Below are 17,041 nucleotides of genomic sequence, written 5' to 3' on the forward strand. Positions count from 1 at the left end.
ATAAGAAAATGTTGGGTTATCACAAAGAAAACATACAGTGACAGACTAGTGCTATGCAAACTTTTATAGTGTAAATAGTTAAAAGAAAAGTTTTGCGTGATCGTTCATTTACAGACTAAATTTGCATTTTATATTAAGTTGTTGGTTGCTCAATGCATTATTATTGTAAGACGTAAGTAGTGAACAGATCTATTTTTATGTGTGAATTGATTAAACTTGGTATTTTTTTCCCTTATTGGTAAAAAATAGCATAATTTTGCTCATAGTTAATTTCCATCTTTTATACATGTAAAAGATACTAGTTTTGTTACAGTAAGCCATTAGCCACAAGGAGGAGACTTTTTTTTTCCCCCAATTCTTATGGGGTTGCAGTCAGGTTAAGCTCTCACAAACTCAATTGGACGAAACTATGTTGGAACTTTTGTTTGGGGCTCAGGACGTCTATTTTTGCTTTTATAGAGTTTTCAAATATTGCCATTTGGCATTAATTCTCTGTCAGTGTCATCTGAGTGGAAGTTTAATAGAATACAGATTTGAGGATGGGTATGGAATTTTAAGATGTCTTTTAAACAATGATATAATAAATATGTCTGACCATTTTTCAGAAGGGAAATAGGAAGGGATAAGCAGTAAGAAATGACTTAAATATTGAAACATTTAAAAATATATAAATTGACAGTTTCTTCTCTTTTGGAATTGTCATCAAAATATATTGCTTAGAAATATTTTGAAGCTTTCAATAGAAGTTACAGAATCAAATTTAATAAAAATTTGGAATTACAGAAGCCTTGGCAGAAAATGTGTCAGAATTCATCAGCATGTGCCCCAGTGACGGGAGTTCCAAGTGTGTCCTTGGCACCGTGGCAAGCGTGAATTAATGGGTCCTTGAATTAGTGTGACCTAACTAACCTTTCAGAGACTCTAGCCAGGTTCAGTTTTAAACATCTGCTTGGATAATAGAAATCCTTTACTAGGTTCTTATAATTCATATGAGAATGGTGGTATTCCATATAATGTTGGGAACTTCCCAGTGCTCTCAAAGGAAATTGTATTTAATAAGATGGATTTTATTATTTGTTATTGTATTTCTGCAGAAGCACAAACTTAAAAACTGGAGACCGCTGAGTTGGAATTTCATTACTCTGGTCCCACATAAAATCCTGTTTCCCCCACATCCTGTGCTGATCTGAACAGCCGAGGTGTGCTGAGTGTGCCGCCAGCCAGAGAGCAGATGCTCAGTCCATGTACGCGTTTCATTTTCTAGATTTCACCAGAAGTTTGAGTATCACTACTCCTGAACAGATGATTGAAAAGGCCAAAGGAGAAACCGCCTACTTGCCATGCAAATTCACCCTCGGTCCAGAAGACCAGGGACCCCTGGACATCGAGTGGCTACTATCACCAGCTGATAATCAGAAGGTGGATCAGGTGGTAAGTGTTGCTCACTCGGCAGATGTCGGGGAGCTTGTCTTCAGTGTCTGTCGCTGTGCTGATAACCTGGGTGGGGGCACGGGGGGAGCTGTGAAGGACATCATAGCTTGTGGTGTGGGTGAGGGAGGCAGACGCTCTGGAAATTGAGGACACCTAACGCAGTGGAGTGAAATGAATAATAAGTGAGCTTTGATTTCAGAGGAAGAAAAGGTCACCAGACTTCTAGAGAAGGCTGCAAGGAAGAAGGGGAACTTATGAACGTGCTGAAAATCTGGACTTGGAAGCATATGTGAGCCAGAGAGCAGGGGAGGCGTATGTGGAGCAGGCATGACAGGGCAGCTGGAAGGTGCATAATGTGTTAGGGGATGCCTGCTGAACTAGACTTTGTGAGAGGTTAGGTAGAATTGATTTTTTAAGTTGCACACAAAGATTCCATTACCAGTATAAGGGTCAAGTCTAACAGTGTAATGAAGGTACACGTTATTACAGTCTGCTTACCATATTTTTACAAGTTAAATATCCGGTACTTTGAATTCCTTAAAAAGCAAAGCAGCAGTTGGCTCCCTCTGTGGCTTCAGCCATTCATGGATTGAAAATATTTGGGGAAAAAAAATTCCAGAAAGTTCCAGGAAGCAAAACTTGAATTTTCCGCATGCCAAAAACAATTTACATAGCATTTACACGGTATTAGGTATAGTAAGTAATCTAGAGATGAGTTGAAGTACACAGGAGGGTGCATATGCTTTAAATCATCGCATAAGGGTGCCGTCTCGTATGAGGGACCTGGGCACCTGTGGATCTTGGCATCTGAGGAGGGGAGGGAGACAGGGGCGCCTAGGGCCTCCTCCCCCACCCCGCCCCCCTGCCACCCCCAGTGACTACCGAGGGATGACTGTATTATTGTAGAGTTCTTATCTAATTACAAATTAATAAGAGCCTAAAGTAGAAACCTTGGGAAGCCAAAAGTAGCACAAAGGAGGAAAATTGCCCAATAACCTTGTTACTTAACCAGGTTCCTTTGCCCGACGTGCAGCAAACAAATGCTGAAAGACAAGCTGAGACGCCAAGGTTTGCAGCTGAGAAAGTTATTCACAAGACAGCCAAGTGAGGAGACAGAAGAACAAATCTCTGATTTGCCTCCCTGAAGGCCAGGGGCTTGAGATATTTATGAGATGAAGAAGCAGGATGGTCTTAGGCATGAGGAAAGGTGTTTGGAGGTAGGGAAAGGTGAGGTCATCCGTGTCCTATGCGGGTGTATCTGAGTTACATGCTTTTTCTTGAGATTCGTGTTCAGAAATGGGGGTGCTTAGCATGACCTGAGGGTGGCGTTTTCTGCCCTCTGACGTCAAAAGATCATTCATTGGACAGCTGCCCAGACTAAGTTTTAGGGTCCGTGGTCCCAGCCAATCTCAGCTGGCCTGAATTGATCAGGAGCCAACTGCAAGTTCCTGGAAAACAACTTGAGCAAGAGCCATGCACCTCCCCCCCCCGCCCCCCCCCACCAGTCCGCCACCCCATTACTGTATGACCTGTACATTAGCATTATCTATACCGGTGGTTAATAGTTAAAAAATAATTAAGGTAGGCTTGATCAGGGAAGGCAGGGTACAAGCAGAGGAGTTTTTAACAAGCTGTGCTCTTATATGCTGTTCTGTAAGACAAGCTCAAGAATTTCTGTTAGTTACCAGTTTCTGTTAACCCTGTGAGGCACGATTTCAACCTCATGTCCAACTCCATGTATCACACTTTGCCTTTTGTTTTGTTTTGTTTTGCAAAGTGGGTATCATTTTATTAACTTTCTCTGATTATAAAGAAAGCATACATTCTTATTTAGATTGAGAAGTCTGTTTTTTTTAATTGAGGTATAGTTGGCTTACAGTATTATACTATATTATATACTATACTATACACCCATCCTTCTCAAGCTCTTCCAAAAAATTGCAGAGGAAGGAACACTCCCAAACTCATTTTATGAGGCCACTGTCACTCTGATACCAAAACCAGACAAAGATACTACAAAAAAAGAAAATTACAGACCAATATCACTGATGAATTTAGATGCAAAAATCCTCAACAAAATATTAGCAAACAGAATCCACAAACACATTAAAAGCATCATACACCATGAACAAGTGGGGTTTATCCCTGGAATGCAAGGATTCTTCAGTATACACAAATCAATCAGTGTGATACACCATATTAACAAACTGAAAGATAAAAACCACCTAATCATCTCAATAGATGCAGAAAAAGGTTTTGACAAAATTCAACACCATTTATGATAAAAACTCTCCAGAAGGTGAGCATAGAGGGAACCTACCTCAACATAATAAAAGCCATATACAACAAACCCACAGCAGACATCATTCTCAATGGTGGAAAACTGGAAGCATTCCCTCTAAGATCAGGAACAAGACAAGGATGTCCATTCTCTCCACTACTATTCAACATAGTTTTGGAAGTCCTTGCCACCGCAATCAAAGAAGAAAAAGAAATAAAAGGAATCCAGATTGGAAAAGTAGAAGTAAAATTGTCACTGTTCGTAGTTGACATGATACTATACTTAGAAAATCCTAAAGATGCCACCAGAAAACTGCTTGAGCTAATCAATGAATTTGGTAAAGTTACAGGACACAAAATTAACACACAGAAATCTCTTGCATTTCTGTACACTAACAATGAAAGATCAGAAAGAGAAATTAAGGAAACAATCCCATTCACCATTGCACACTTTGCCTTTTAATGGTAGCAGAATATTTCACTTAATTTAGAATGCTTCATATTTGCTTTGTCTGGTATATTTAATTTTAAAAAAATCAATGTTAATAAATTATATTAAACCAGGGAGAGAAAAAAAAGTTCAGATATTTGGAGGAATATTGTAATTTATATATATTAGGAAGGGAAATTTTTACTTGTGGTCCATATTAAAGAAGGGGTTATCCAGCCATTTAACGGCTGAATCAGTACAGTTAGGTAATTAACTATTTTTGGCAAATACAAGCAGTCTGCCCATGATGTATTTGTGAAGGAAAAAATTAAGGTGCTTTTGCAAGTTGTAAATGTCTAGGGCCACCCCTTCCAAGGATATATCTCTGCCCTGATTCTGGTACTAGAACTTCCTTCTCTCCCCCTAAGCAAAATAAATTGAGCCTGACGCAGCCTGTCTACTCAGCCCAGATACCCTGTCCCTTCCCATCTTGCTCTTCATCTCCTCTCTCTTTCCAGGACAGTGCCAGGACCCAGAAAGCACCTTTTACCTGAGGTCCTACACACCCCACACTCATTTTCCAGTGCAGTGCCCACCCCCCCTTTAGAGTCCAGGACTCTGGTCCCATGACTAAGATGCATGAACCAGATCATAGGAGAGCACAGGTCATAAATGCTTAAGACTCATGGGTGAAGCCCTGTGACCAGGTGTGTCTCGAGACCAAGAAGTCCAGTGTGCCCTGTAGTCTTGTGTTTCTATTCATGGAAGGACAACCCAACGACTTCTGTGCTCAGTGGGAGGCCCAGCCTTGCTGCCTGCAGGACTCGTGAGACAAGTGTGAAACTAGGGACTGGGTTGAAGTGTCCATTTCTGGGTTAGAAACCTAGCCTCTAACCTAAAACACAGTAAAACAAGACCAAAAGAAAGAAGAGTTAAGGAGAGATTGTTGCAGAAGAGGATGCTTACATAGAATTTCAGCTACATTATACTGCTCGCTAAATCCTTATTTTAATATTTTTAAGTTAGCAGGCAGTGCAGTCAGGAGACTGGGCTGGAGAAATTTCCATCCTGATTCCCTTATCTCTTTACTTAGCAAACAGTTATGATGTACTGTGTACTTACTGTGTGCTGGGCAGTGTTTGATATACTTCAATTATATATACTTACTTCGGCCTTAAAACAACAGCCCAGAATGCGGATCGTTATACATGCAAGGAGGAGGAAAACGAGGTCCAGGGATTTGAAGGAACGTGCCCAGGATCACACAGCTGGCAATGGACACAGTGGCAGGGTTTGAACCCAGGTCCCTCTGACTCCCCGCCCTGCACTTGATTATCCTTTGTGCTGACACGTACTGCCTCCTGTGTTTCCTCATGTGTAACATAGGAATAAGTACACTTGCCTCTCAAGATTGTGATAAGAATTCTCTGAAATATGCTGTATGCATTAGCATTTTGTAAGACTATAAGTCATACAGAAATGTTTATGAAGTCAGGATACAGGGCCAAGACAAATGGATCTAGTTTGCATCTCAGCTGTGTGGCTTAGGGAGAATTGATCTGTGGTATCCACTGCTTTCCTCAGGTTAAAGGTCAGATGTGCATAGTGCCTGCACCCCTGCTGGGTTGTAAAGAGGAATCAGAATTCCCTGGTAAATGTTACTTACGCATTTCTTAACTACAGTTTATAAGATTGTTTTCATGGGACAACACTGTTAGTTTACAAAAATGACAGACGGTGGAGACACATTTTATTTGTCAGGCCCTCCTTGAAAGACTACTTACAGTGCGTGGGTAGCAAAACGAGGGATTGAAAGTACGCTGGATTGAACTTTGTGACTTTTCACCACACATAGTTTAAGTTCTCAGTGTTGCTGTTTACAAGTGGGTGTGGGGAGAAGATGGAGCAAATAAAGTGATGGCTGGTGTTTACAGAGTAAATCAGCTGTGGATCCTTCAGCTGCTTCTTTTATTTACTTAGCAAGCCAGTAGTGAGTGTGTCTTCAATGCAGACACTTAATATATAAGCAAAAGATCTTTAGTGAATTAGGAGTGGGGTCAGCATGGTAGGGGAGGTGATAATAGAAGAACCCAAGTCCGTGTCCTGGAGAAATTCCTACAGATAACACTGATTCCAATCTTATTGTTCATAATAAACATCAGATAAAAAATTATTTTCAGGATGTAGACTATAGTTGTCTTTTCTGATTATTATTTGAATTTGGTACCACTGCTCTTTGGCCCTTTGGGGTCTCAGATGGCCAGAATGAAGGATTTTATTAGCGAATGAAAAATTAAAAAGTGTGTTACATCGATTTTAACAGTAGTTAGAGATGACTATTATAGTTCTTTTCCAAGACAAGTTTAACAGAATTTGTTTTCCCTCCAAATCTAGCCTTTAGTTATTTCCATCAACATAACAGTGGTTCAGAAAACTCAGTGGAATTAAGAAAGGTCTTTATTCTCAGTCACAGAAGATTTATTGGAGGATCCTGTTAACCTGACTGAGCACACACATCTTAACAGGTTTATTATTTTTATCTATTAGAGTCTGGAACCTCCAAGTGCTTCCAACTTAGTATATTAAGACAAAAAAATGTTGTCATTTTTTGTTCTGAAGTTCCACAGGTAAATTATCATAAGCCCCTTTAGGGGAGTAGTGGTGGTGGATTGTACCTGATTTTATACGGTTAATTGGCATACTGCATCCTCTGAGGCAGCTGAAAAATAGAGCGTGTAAGAATTCACAAATCCATGCTCTTGTGCGGTCTCACCAAATGGCTCTCTGATAGAGGGCTGCATTACTTAATCATGTGGAGGTCTTGGTTTCCCCATTTAAAATGATGCTGCGTGGCCATACTCAAGGATTATGTTGATCTCTTTCCATTTTCTTAACCTGTGATTTGAATAATTGTCAATTCCTCATGATGCTGTGTTCTTATTCTCTTTTTGGACCCTACAGTACCATGGTGTATCCAGAGCACCTTTAATGAGACAGAGAGTTTGCTTGCTTGCTGGTTTTTCCCTTGTCTTATTCTGGCTTTCTTTTAGATTATTTTATATTCCGGAGACAAAATTTATGATGACTACTATCAAGATCTGAAAGGACGAGTGCATTTTACAAGTGCTGATCTCAAATCTGGTGATGCGTCAATAAATGTAACAAATTTACAGTTGTCAGATATTGGCACATATCAGTGCAAAGTGAAGAAGGCTCCTGGTGTTGGAAATAAGAAGATACAGCTGATAGTTCTGGGTAAGTTATTTGTATTAATGCTACTTATTAACAGGGTGGGTAGTCACAGTAGTATAGTAGCAGCATTTATGTGACACAAAGCTTAGGTTTTTAGAGTAATTATACTTGACATAATTCTAATGTCCTCAAAAAGCATAAGACATCTACCATATGTATATCTTTTGGATAGTAAAAATAAGTGACCAACTTCTTTGTGAAGTTCATGAACTCATTTGAAAGTAAGCGAAGGAGTCCTGTGATATGGGAGGAAAACCCTAAGGCAGGAGTTAGGGGATCCAGGCTTTTCGCATTATTCTCAGGTTTGCCCTGAGAATTAAATGGAACCTCTTCATTTCCTGGGCCTCAGCCTACATTTTTGAAACATAAAAATAATTTAATCATTAAATCTCTTTGCAGTCTCATTTAACTCAAAATTATGATGTGTGCTTTTTCAAACTGCATTTCCCAAAGGATAGATGAGGTTTCTGTGATGAGTAATTGGAGTATTTAGAACAGAAGAGATGGAATGTGGTAGCTGGAATATTGAATTGGAGTAAGGCCGCTAGACCTCAGATAGTCCTTTCACCTCCCTGAGTATCACTGTTTTTCATCCTTAGGGTTAGGAGATTAGACAGATGACCACTGGGATGTAGCTCTCCATGGTAGTTAAGAAGGAGATAATTATCAACTGCTTTATAAATGGTCAAAGACTGCAGAGTTTATTATCCTTCTCTAGATTCTGTGGTCACGCACAAGCAGTCTTCACCCCTGCAAACTGAGAAACTCTGAAAGGTATTGTTCATAAATATACTTCTAAAATCTTACCGTGGTACTACCCAAAAGTACAATGGCTGCCATGTAGAAAATCTCAACTGTCTAGCACTACTCTAGGACAGTAAATTCCCCTGTGACCCAAGGTGTCCAGTTGGAGGACACTTGGGGACCCACTTTATGTAGGAAAGTCTGCTGGAATCGCCTCCCATACCCCTGAAATAACTAATCTGGATAAGTCTCCCCCATATCAACTTGTGCTTTTTGTTCCTTTTGTTTTAGAAAACTGAGCAGGGGTTAAGTGTGTTGGGTTCCAGACTCAGAATGAGTAGCATTCTCTTCTAAAGAATGAATATCAGAGCAGGTAGAGACTAGGAATAAGAATGCGGATTTTTGTGCCCAGTGGCAACTGCAGGGATTGTCTTGGTTGGTAAGGCAGTCTTCTGGCAACATCGCTGACAGGTGCACAAGGGGGTCCTGGTAAAAGGCACTCCATGCTAAGGAACTCATTCAGAATGTCTGTAGAATGAAAGCAGGTGAACCTGAACAAGGAAACAGAAAAAAGAATATGGTAACATTGGAAATTCTAGCCTTTTGTGTCTACATTGAGCAAACATGGAGTTGCCTTTCTTTTTTATAAAATGTGAAAGCAGGTGAAGTTTAATAACTTCTCTGAACTCTTATCCCAGGCCCAGGCATACCTAGAATTATAACCCTGAGTATATCTTCTTTAATCAGTGCTCTCCAGGATGCACTGAGTTAGGATATATATGGAATTTTAACTGGTTCATGCTGTACCAAGCAGACTATACATATTTATCAGAATTATTTATTGTGGAATCCCTGTTTGATGGGGACAGGTACACTGGGGGGAATGAGATTGGCAATGTTCCCAGAAGAGATGTGTATAGACACCGCGCGCGCGTATGTGTGTGTGTGTGTGTTTGTGAGAGAGACAGAGACAGACAGAGGGATCTCGTAGGAGCAGGCTCTGGCCAGGCACAATGAGGCAGCAACGGTGACTCTCGGGCAGGAGGGGTGGTCTTCTACATTAAACATCACACCCCTGGCATCTTAGTCCTCAGCCTGGATCTGTGGGAAGCACTGACACAGTAACTCCTTTTGTTAGCTCTTTGGGGGATCACCATGGCCAAGCAAGCGCTGAAGTCAAACCAGGGAGGGAGAGAGGGATTAAATGAGGGGTGAGGGGAGAAAGGGGGCAGTGGTTGCTGGAGGGAAGTGGGGATGACTAATCCTCTGACTTGTCGAGGCTGTCTCAGAGCCAGAGGAGAGTCTCTTTCTCTCTCTCTTCCGTGTTTTCAGATGAGTCACCATCACTGTGGGAGAAAACACTAGAAGTTTCTCTTGAAAATGAGAGCTGGACAGAAGCTTAATTTGTTTGCTTTTTTCCTGAAAATTCTGCTTAGACAATCTGGAGGAAAGATTACATAAAGTGTCCTCTGGGGACCAGACGGAGCGGCAGTCCAGTGGAGCTCTCACTGGGTTCACTGTTACAGGCTCTGCGTGATACAGTGATTTGTTTGTGGGAAACCCAAAGATGCCACCGTGGTGTTCACAGAGTAATGAAAGCTTGTTCAGTGAGCCATGGGCGCTGTGTGGACCGTTAGCTGCCTGGGTGTGAGCTTGGGGGTGTTGCTATCCCTTGCTCCGTTGCTAGGGCCCGCCATGCTCTTTCAGATAACACATGTGGATGCAACTCAGTAAAGAAGCTGGGCGGGGGTGGTGATAACGAAGGCAATTGACAGAGGGTTAATATGGTGGCCACACAGTACCAGCACCTTCCCTGGGAACTCTGAAAAAGCCTATTATTGCGACCTTTCGGGGTAAACAGACTGGGTGGTTTTGCAGAGGAAAGCTCACACAGTTAACTTTCCTAGGTGTGTGTGGTGCACTCAGACTGCACCCACACCACGAGAACACCTGGCAACAGCATGCGTGGGGACTCAGTCAACACTGCGATTTTTTTTTTCACTTTTTATTCTGAAATAATTTTAGTTTTACAGAAAAGTTGCAAAAATATCAGAAAGTTCCTGAGAGTACACCCATCGCCTAATTTTTCCTAATGTTAACATTTTACAAAATCGTAGTACAGCCACCAAAACAAAGAAATTAATGTTGGAACAATAATATTAACTAAACTACAGGCCTAAGTGGAATTTCACAGCTTCCCATGATGCCCTTTTGTGCTGGGGCCAAGTCTAAGATCCATGCTGCACTGACATCTCTTTAGTCCCCAGTTGATGTCAAGGGGCACGTGATGTCTTCCTGTCTTATTGTTAACCATGATCGCCTGGTTTAAGTTTTATCTGATAGGTTTGGCCACTATAAAATTACTATTTCTCTCCCTGGGATTAAAAAATAATCCCACTGGGGGAGCCACTTTGAGACTATGCAAATATCTTGTTTCTCTTCAGATTTTTGCCTATTGATTTTTAGCATCTATGCATGGATTTTGCCAGGAGTCAAGGTATTTTGAACCAAGCAGAAAATGTTATTCCTGAATGGATAATATGATGATAAAAGTATATTCTGTCCCCAATAGAGATTTAGAGTGTTTCCTATAGACTGAGGTAGTGGGCCACTAGCATGGAGGGGTTATGATATAATACAGAGATACGGAGCACAGCATTACTAAATTGGTGGGACACTGACCAAGTTTAAGTTGACAGTCATGTACCCTTAACTGAGAAGGACTATTTATTGGCTCTGCTAATGATCATGGTGACAAATGTTCTGAGGACAACGGCTAGGTATCCTGAAGCCCCCAGACCAAAGAAACGGTAGTGGGTAAGACTTTATCTTTTGTTCCCTCTGTGGTTTTATCTTTCTTTCAGTCCAGCAAAGTACCATGGATTAAGAGTTCATCTTCCCTGTTTTATAAAGGTTGAGTTGGCACGTAAAAGACCTGCACGTTCTCCTGCTGTCGGAAAGCAGGTTGCCACTCCTAAGTGACACTCAGAAACAGTATTAGTAAAATCTTGTTCTGTTGTGGATAGAGTATGTTGAAATCTCAAACTCAGCAGGGCCCTGATTTCCTGAACAGCCACTTTAAATAACTGCCCATTATTGGGTATGTTTGGGAAGGGGACATTTTCAGTAGAAAAGAAGAAGTTTAGGGTTAGAATGCTGTATTACCAACAGATGTTTGATGTCCAAAAGCATTGCTTTAATATCCACTTACTGCTAGTTTGTGTAGTAAAGGATTTATTGGTAGTTTGAAGAAATGGAGAACAAGGCTCGTTTTGTTAAGATGCAGAGGATGAAATAATGTGCAAAACTGATTCAAAAGTCCAGTTGATGTAGTGTCCGGGACAACTGATCAATCTGAAAAAGAAACGGATATGCTTAGGAAAGTCAACAGCACAGTTAACTGCATCTGTTGATCCTTATTAAAAAGTACAAGTAGTAACAGACGAAGGGGAGAAATCCAGTTAACTTTAAGAATTATCAGGAAATGTGTGAAGTGAGATCATGATTGACAACCTTAGTTAAAGATGCCCCACTGGGTATGACAGACCCTGTCAGCCAGATTTGGAAAACAGTTTGACACTTTCTTACAGAGTTAAACATTCGCTTACCTGATGTGAGAAAGGAAAACATATACCAAAATCTACAAGCGTGTTCAAGCAGTATTGTCCAGAATAGTGCAAAACTAAAACGCATTCACATTTATTCTTCGTAGTAAAAGAATAAAAGCCCACCCAGGACTTGAAAGAATGAAGATCAGGTCAGACGAAAACAGAAAAAAAGCAGTCCTGCCATTTATCAGACTGGGAGGAGAGAGGCAGATAGAGCCGGGTACAGGGTGTATGGGGCATGTTGCTCTGCCAAGGCTGCGGCGTGTCGGTAAACTGTGGGCTGCTGCTGTCTCCTCACTGCTGCCCCCAGGCCCACTTTGCATGACTCATCCTTTACCGGGGTACTCAGGTTGCCAGTTTAACCCCCGCTTCTCCTAATCCTGCCTCAGAAACTTCTCCTGATCTCTGCCTCTTGAAGACTTTCCTCAGAACCTTCGGAATCCCTCCCTCCCTTGTCCAGTGACGTGCCACAACTCCTCATAGTGCCTCCTGGGAGGATTTTGACAGACTTCACACCTCCTCCTGGTCAGTTTAGCTAATTAGGCGTTAGCAGAAGCCCTGAGACAAGAAACGGTGTTCATCCGTACCGGAATGGAGAAGCAAATTTGTTACAGTCAGTGGGGACCAGCTCAGCCATAAGAAAGAATGGACTCCTATACATACAATAACGTGGGCCAGCGGGATCAGTCTCAGCAGCCTTACAGTGAGTAAAAGAAGCAGGACGAAAGTACCTGCTGTGTTATTCCATTCACGTGACTCCCGAAGAAGCAGAGCTGATCTATAGCGATAGAAACCGGAGCAGCGGCTGTCTGGGACCAGGACTGTGGAGTGAGGTCAGCTGCAGCTAGCATGAGGGAACCCGCGTGGGAGAGGATTGGAGTTGTGCTTAGTGTTGAAAGTGATCAGCTCACATGATTAAAATGGGTTAATTTTATTGTATGGCTTAAAATGGGTTCATTTTATTGAACTGCAGTATGCCTTAATGCAATTCAGTAAGAGAGTATGAACTGCCAACGTGTTAACCTAGTGTTGAGGTGGGTTGCAGGTAATGGAGTTAGCAGCTGCTCTACACAGTTACCTGGAGAGACCTGGAATATAACCTCAGATCTGCCTTTTTGTAACACTGCTTTCTGGGTGGTTTTGGATTGCTGGAAATGTGGAATGTCATTGGTGCTCTCTGCACGAAGTGAACTGTCCCTCTTATCAGCGTAATTTATCATAAACTCCCTGAATGTCGAGTTAACAGCACATAGGGATGTGACCTGCACAGATTCCCAGAGGGCCACAGACTCCCTGAGGGCTGCACTACATGTCAAGCTCCGGGTAGAAGAATAGGTTAGGAATGGAGGGAGAAGCTTCCTTGGGTCTGACGTACCCCAGCACACGTCATCCTTGCTTTTTTCAGGTGTGCCCCATGGAATGCAGGGGTACAGAGCCGCACCTGAGATGCTGCCTGCCTGAGCTCACTCTTGCCTGTTTTGTGCTGAATCAAGCTGAGTAAACTGGCATTGGCAACCTGTTGTAGTCTTTCAGTCTTGTCCACTGTGAACCCAGGACCGCCTGCTACTGAGTTGGTGGTGCGACGTGCTGTGTGTTTAATCATTAGAAACATACATTCCGTTCTCTTGTGTAAAGTTATAACTTATTTCGTTTTCTCAGTTAAGCCTTCAGGTACAAGGTGTTACATCGATGGATCAGAAGAAATTGGAAATGACTTTAAACTAAAATGTGAACCAAAAGAAGGTTCACTTCCATTACAATATGAATGGCAAAAATTGTCCGACTCACAGAAACTGCCCACCGCGTGGCTACCAGGTACTGCTGATGATACAGTTTGAATTGTGTGCCGTTGATTTGGACTTAGGTCTAGGAGGGTTTGTGCATGTGTGTGTATATTTTTTAATCCCCAAATAGCTTCCCTTTTCTGGACAGAGCAATCAGGATTTTGTGGGAATTAGTCGTGTTTTGTAATGACAACTGAAGAAATATTTTTATAATGATCACCATTTAGGATATTATAATTGGTTTCTTGGGTATATATATTTTTAATTGATCCTAATATTAATGGAAACTGTTCGATATCATAAAGTTACGAGAGTTGGGTCTTGAGTGTTTTGCCTGGATTCATGTTGAAGATGTGGTTATTTACCCATGGTGTGTGTGTAAAAACAAAACAAAACAAAATGAGATGTGTGACACCACAAAGATTCAAATTGGTTACACCTTATTACTCATCTGTATGTTATAATTAACCTGTTATTCAAACTGATTACCATGCTCTCCCTCCCCACCCCCATCTTAAGTAGGATTTCTCTCCATCTCTGTTTCTTTTTTCAGACTAAGAGGCTGAACAATAGGACTCTTCCTAACTTTCTCTTATATGTTTCTTCTGTCTTGGAGAAGATGAAATACATTTTGCAGATCTTGCTGCTGTACTTAAAAGCCTTTGTGGCTTGAAATATTTTTTATAATCAGTGTGGCTCTGCTTCAGCAGAGACTCTCTGTACCTGGCTGAAGAATCGTGATTCCCTTGGCTTTGGTATAAGTGAACTAGAGGCACAATTGTTTGCATTCTGGAGACACGCATGTGTCTTGCCGAGTTTGTTCTGTATCTGGCTTCAGTTTTCTCACTTTCACCTGGATTGTCAGCCAAGTAGAGTTTGCCTTTACTAAGAACTCAGCAGTATGTTTCTATAAAAATGGGGTTTGCTCCCTTACTTTACTCCTTTCCTCCCGTAGAAATGACTTCATCTGTTATATCTGTAAAAAATGCTACTACCGAATACTCTGGGACATACAGCTGTACAGTCAGAAACAGAGTGGGCTCTGATCAATGCCTGCTGCTCCTGGATGTTGTTCCTCGTAAGTATCTTCTTTCTGCTGTGATAATGTTGTTTCCGTGATCTTTGCACAGCCTCCTTTGGTTCCGTCGGCAGGTGTGTATTAAGGGCAAGGCGGTGCTAACTTTGAGCAAAGCACTCTATGGCTTGGTTACTAACTTTTCTAACTCATGGGGGAAAAAAGTACTACATTTTATTAATAAAACCTTCTTCATCGTTGTAGAGACATTAAGGAGGCAAGAGTTGTCAAATTAACTCTTGTACCACATTTGGCCAGTATAACTATTAAGAACATTTTTATATGCCAACCAAGATAGCTGTGGATATTAAAATCTTTTAGAGTGGTTTTAATGTTTTTATCCTTGAAATAGATTACACAGTTCAGAAGAAAGTTCTTTTAGTGGATTTTCCCCCGAACCAGAAAAAGCTAACTAATTTGTCTCTTAAAAGTTAACAGGGACTTCCTAGGTGGCACAGTGGGTAAGAATCCACCTGCCAACGCAGGGGACACGGGTTCGGTCCCTGCCCCAGGAAGTTACCACATGCCACGGAGCAACTAAGCCCGTGCGCCACAACTATTGAGCCTGTGCTTTAGAGCCCGTGAGCCACAACTGTTGAGCCCATGTGCTGCAACTACTGAAGCCAACACGCCTGGAGCCTGTGCTCTGCAACAGGAGAGGCCACCGCAATGAGAAGCCCGCACTCCACAAGGAAGAGTAGCCCCTGCTCGCAGCAACTAGAGAAAGCCCGTGTGCAGCAACAAAGACCCAACACAGCCAATAAAATAAATAAATAAATAAATAAGTTTGTTTATTTATTTAAAAAAAATGTTAACATATGGGAGACTTTCCTGGTGGCACGTGGTTAAGAATCTGCCTACCAGTGCTGGGGACACAGGTTCAATTCCTGGTCTGCGAAGATCCCACATGCCTCGGAGCAGCTAAGCCCGTGCACCACAACTACTGAGTCCAAGCGCCTAGAGCCCTTGCTTAGCAACAAGAGAAGCCACCGCAGTGAGAAGCCCACACACCGCAACAAAGAGTAGCCCTCGCTCGCTGCAACTAGAAAAAGCCCATACACAGCAATGAAGACCCAACACAGCCAATAAATAAATAAATAAATAACAGTTAATATATGCAATGAAATCAATATGTCGTATATCATTACCTTCAGTATGACTAGATGGAAGTTTTTTTTTTTTTTTAACTATTAATTATTTTCTTCTTAACATCTTATTCTAGCTTCAAATAGAGCTGGGACAATCGCAGGAGCTGTTATAGGAACTGTGCTTGCACTAGTGCTCATTGGTCTTATTGTCTTTTGCTGTCGTAAAAAGCGCAGAGAAGAAAAATATGAAAAGGAAGTTCATCATGATATCAGGTAATTAAGTGACACAGGAGTTGACTGATGTATACTAAATTTATTATGTCACTAAAGCATTAGTTCTCTTAACCACCTGAAGCATTTGCCCCTGTGAGAATTGGATGAAAGCTATAGCTCTTCCCCTCAACACATTTGAAAGTGTTTACTTATTTCATGTGTGCGGAGCCAGCCAGCCTACATGGTGCCCCCCCCCCCCATTTTGGGCCCTACTTTAAGAACCAGTGCAAAATGCTTGTCTCAGGACTGTCTGCCTTCTCCCAATAAGGTACAGGTGTGAGGCTTTCAAAAAATGGAGATGTTAAGGTGTTTTTTTTGTTTCTGTTTTTTTGTTTTTTAAAGATCTGATTGTATCAAGTGACATAGGTAGTTAATAGAACCATTGGTAATGTGATTTTATTTATTTTTTTTAAATATTCTAAACCAGTACATCTTAACCAGAAGTGCACATTGGATTATAGAACTTGTAAAAATAATAACGTGATCAAAGTAACACCCAGAAAATTAACCTTTGGTGGGTCTGGGTACTTTTGTTTTTTAAATGCACAGAAGTAGCTCAGATATATATTCTTTGTCAGTGCTTAGTGTGAAAATTCTTATGCCTAATTCTCAGTTTTTACAAATTTCAATCTGTTAAGTTTTCAGCTGAAGTCTTAAGATGAGTAACTTTCAAAATAAAAAGGATATTTTATCTTGTTCCCTTTTTTTGGTAGAAATATCTGTAGTTGTTAGTGCTTTATTGACCATAACGTGTTACGTGACTGTAATCAGATTATCTTGATTAGTGATACTAGAATATGAAAATATTTGAAGTTTCTTCTTTGTAAGAACGTTATAGAATCACACATTTTTGTAAAAAACACATTTCATTGTGTGTGAAGGTAGAAACTCTGTAAATGATAAATTTGGGACAGATACACAGTTCATGACATTATGCCTTACTGTGCTTGTTTTTTGTGTGTCTCGCACACTTTTACGTACTTAATGCTTAAAGAGAGGCTTTTCCTTCATCCCTACCCAGGATTCATAGCTTACATATTTTAGGTTTTTAGAAACTTGTTCTTTGAACGTGTGTT

The 17,041-nt window shown here is 41.2% G+C and overlaps 1 protein-coding gene across 4 annotated transcripts in view; it reads left to right on the top strand.

Moving 5' to 3' along the window:
* CXADR (CXADR Ig-like cell adhesion molecule) overlaps positions 1 to 17,041 on the top strand; it is a 57,170-nt gene that overhangs the window by 27,211 nt on the left and 12,918 nt on the right. For all 4 annotated transcript variants that reach the window (XM_057697745.1, XM_057697747.1, XM_057697746.1 and 1 more), the window contains exons 2-6: positions 1,265 to 1,431; positions 7,192 to 7,396; positions 13,405 to 13,560; positions 14,485 to 14,607; positions 15,827 to 15,965. In XM_057697745.1, the coding sequence (XP_057553728.1) occupies positions 1,265 to 1,431; positions 7,192 to 7,396; positions 13,405 to 13,560; positions 14,485 to 14,607; positions 15,827 to 15,965 (790 nt within the window). The remainder of the gene's footprint in view (positions 1 to 1,264; positions 1,432 to 7,191; positions 7,397 to 13,404; positions 13,561 to 14,484; positions 14,608 to 15,826; positions 15,966 to 17,041) is intronic.

Source organism: Hippopotamus amphibius, chromosome 10, assembly GCF_030028045.1.
Source record: "Hippopotamus amphibius kiboko isolate mHipAmp2 chromosome 10, mHipAmp2.hap2, whole genome shotgun sequence".
Lineage (NCBI taxonomy): Eukaryota > Metazoa > Chordata > Mammalia > Artiodactyla > Hippopotamidae > Hippopotamus > Hippopotamus amphibius.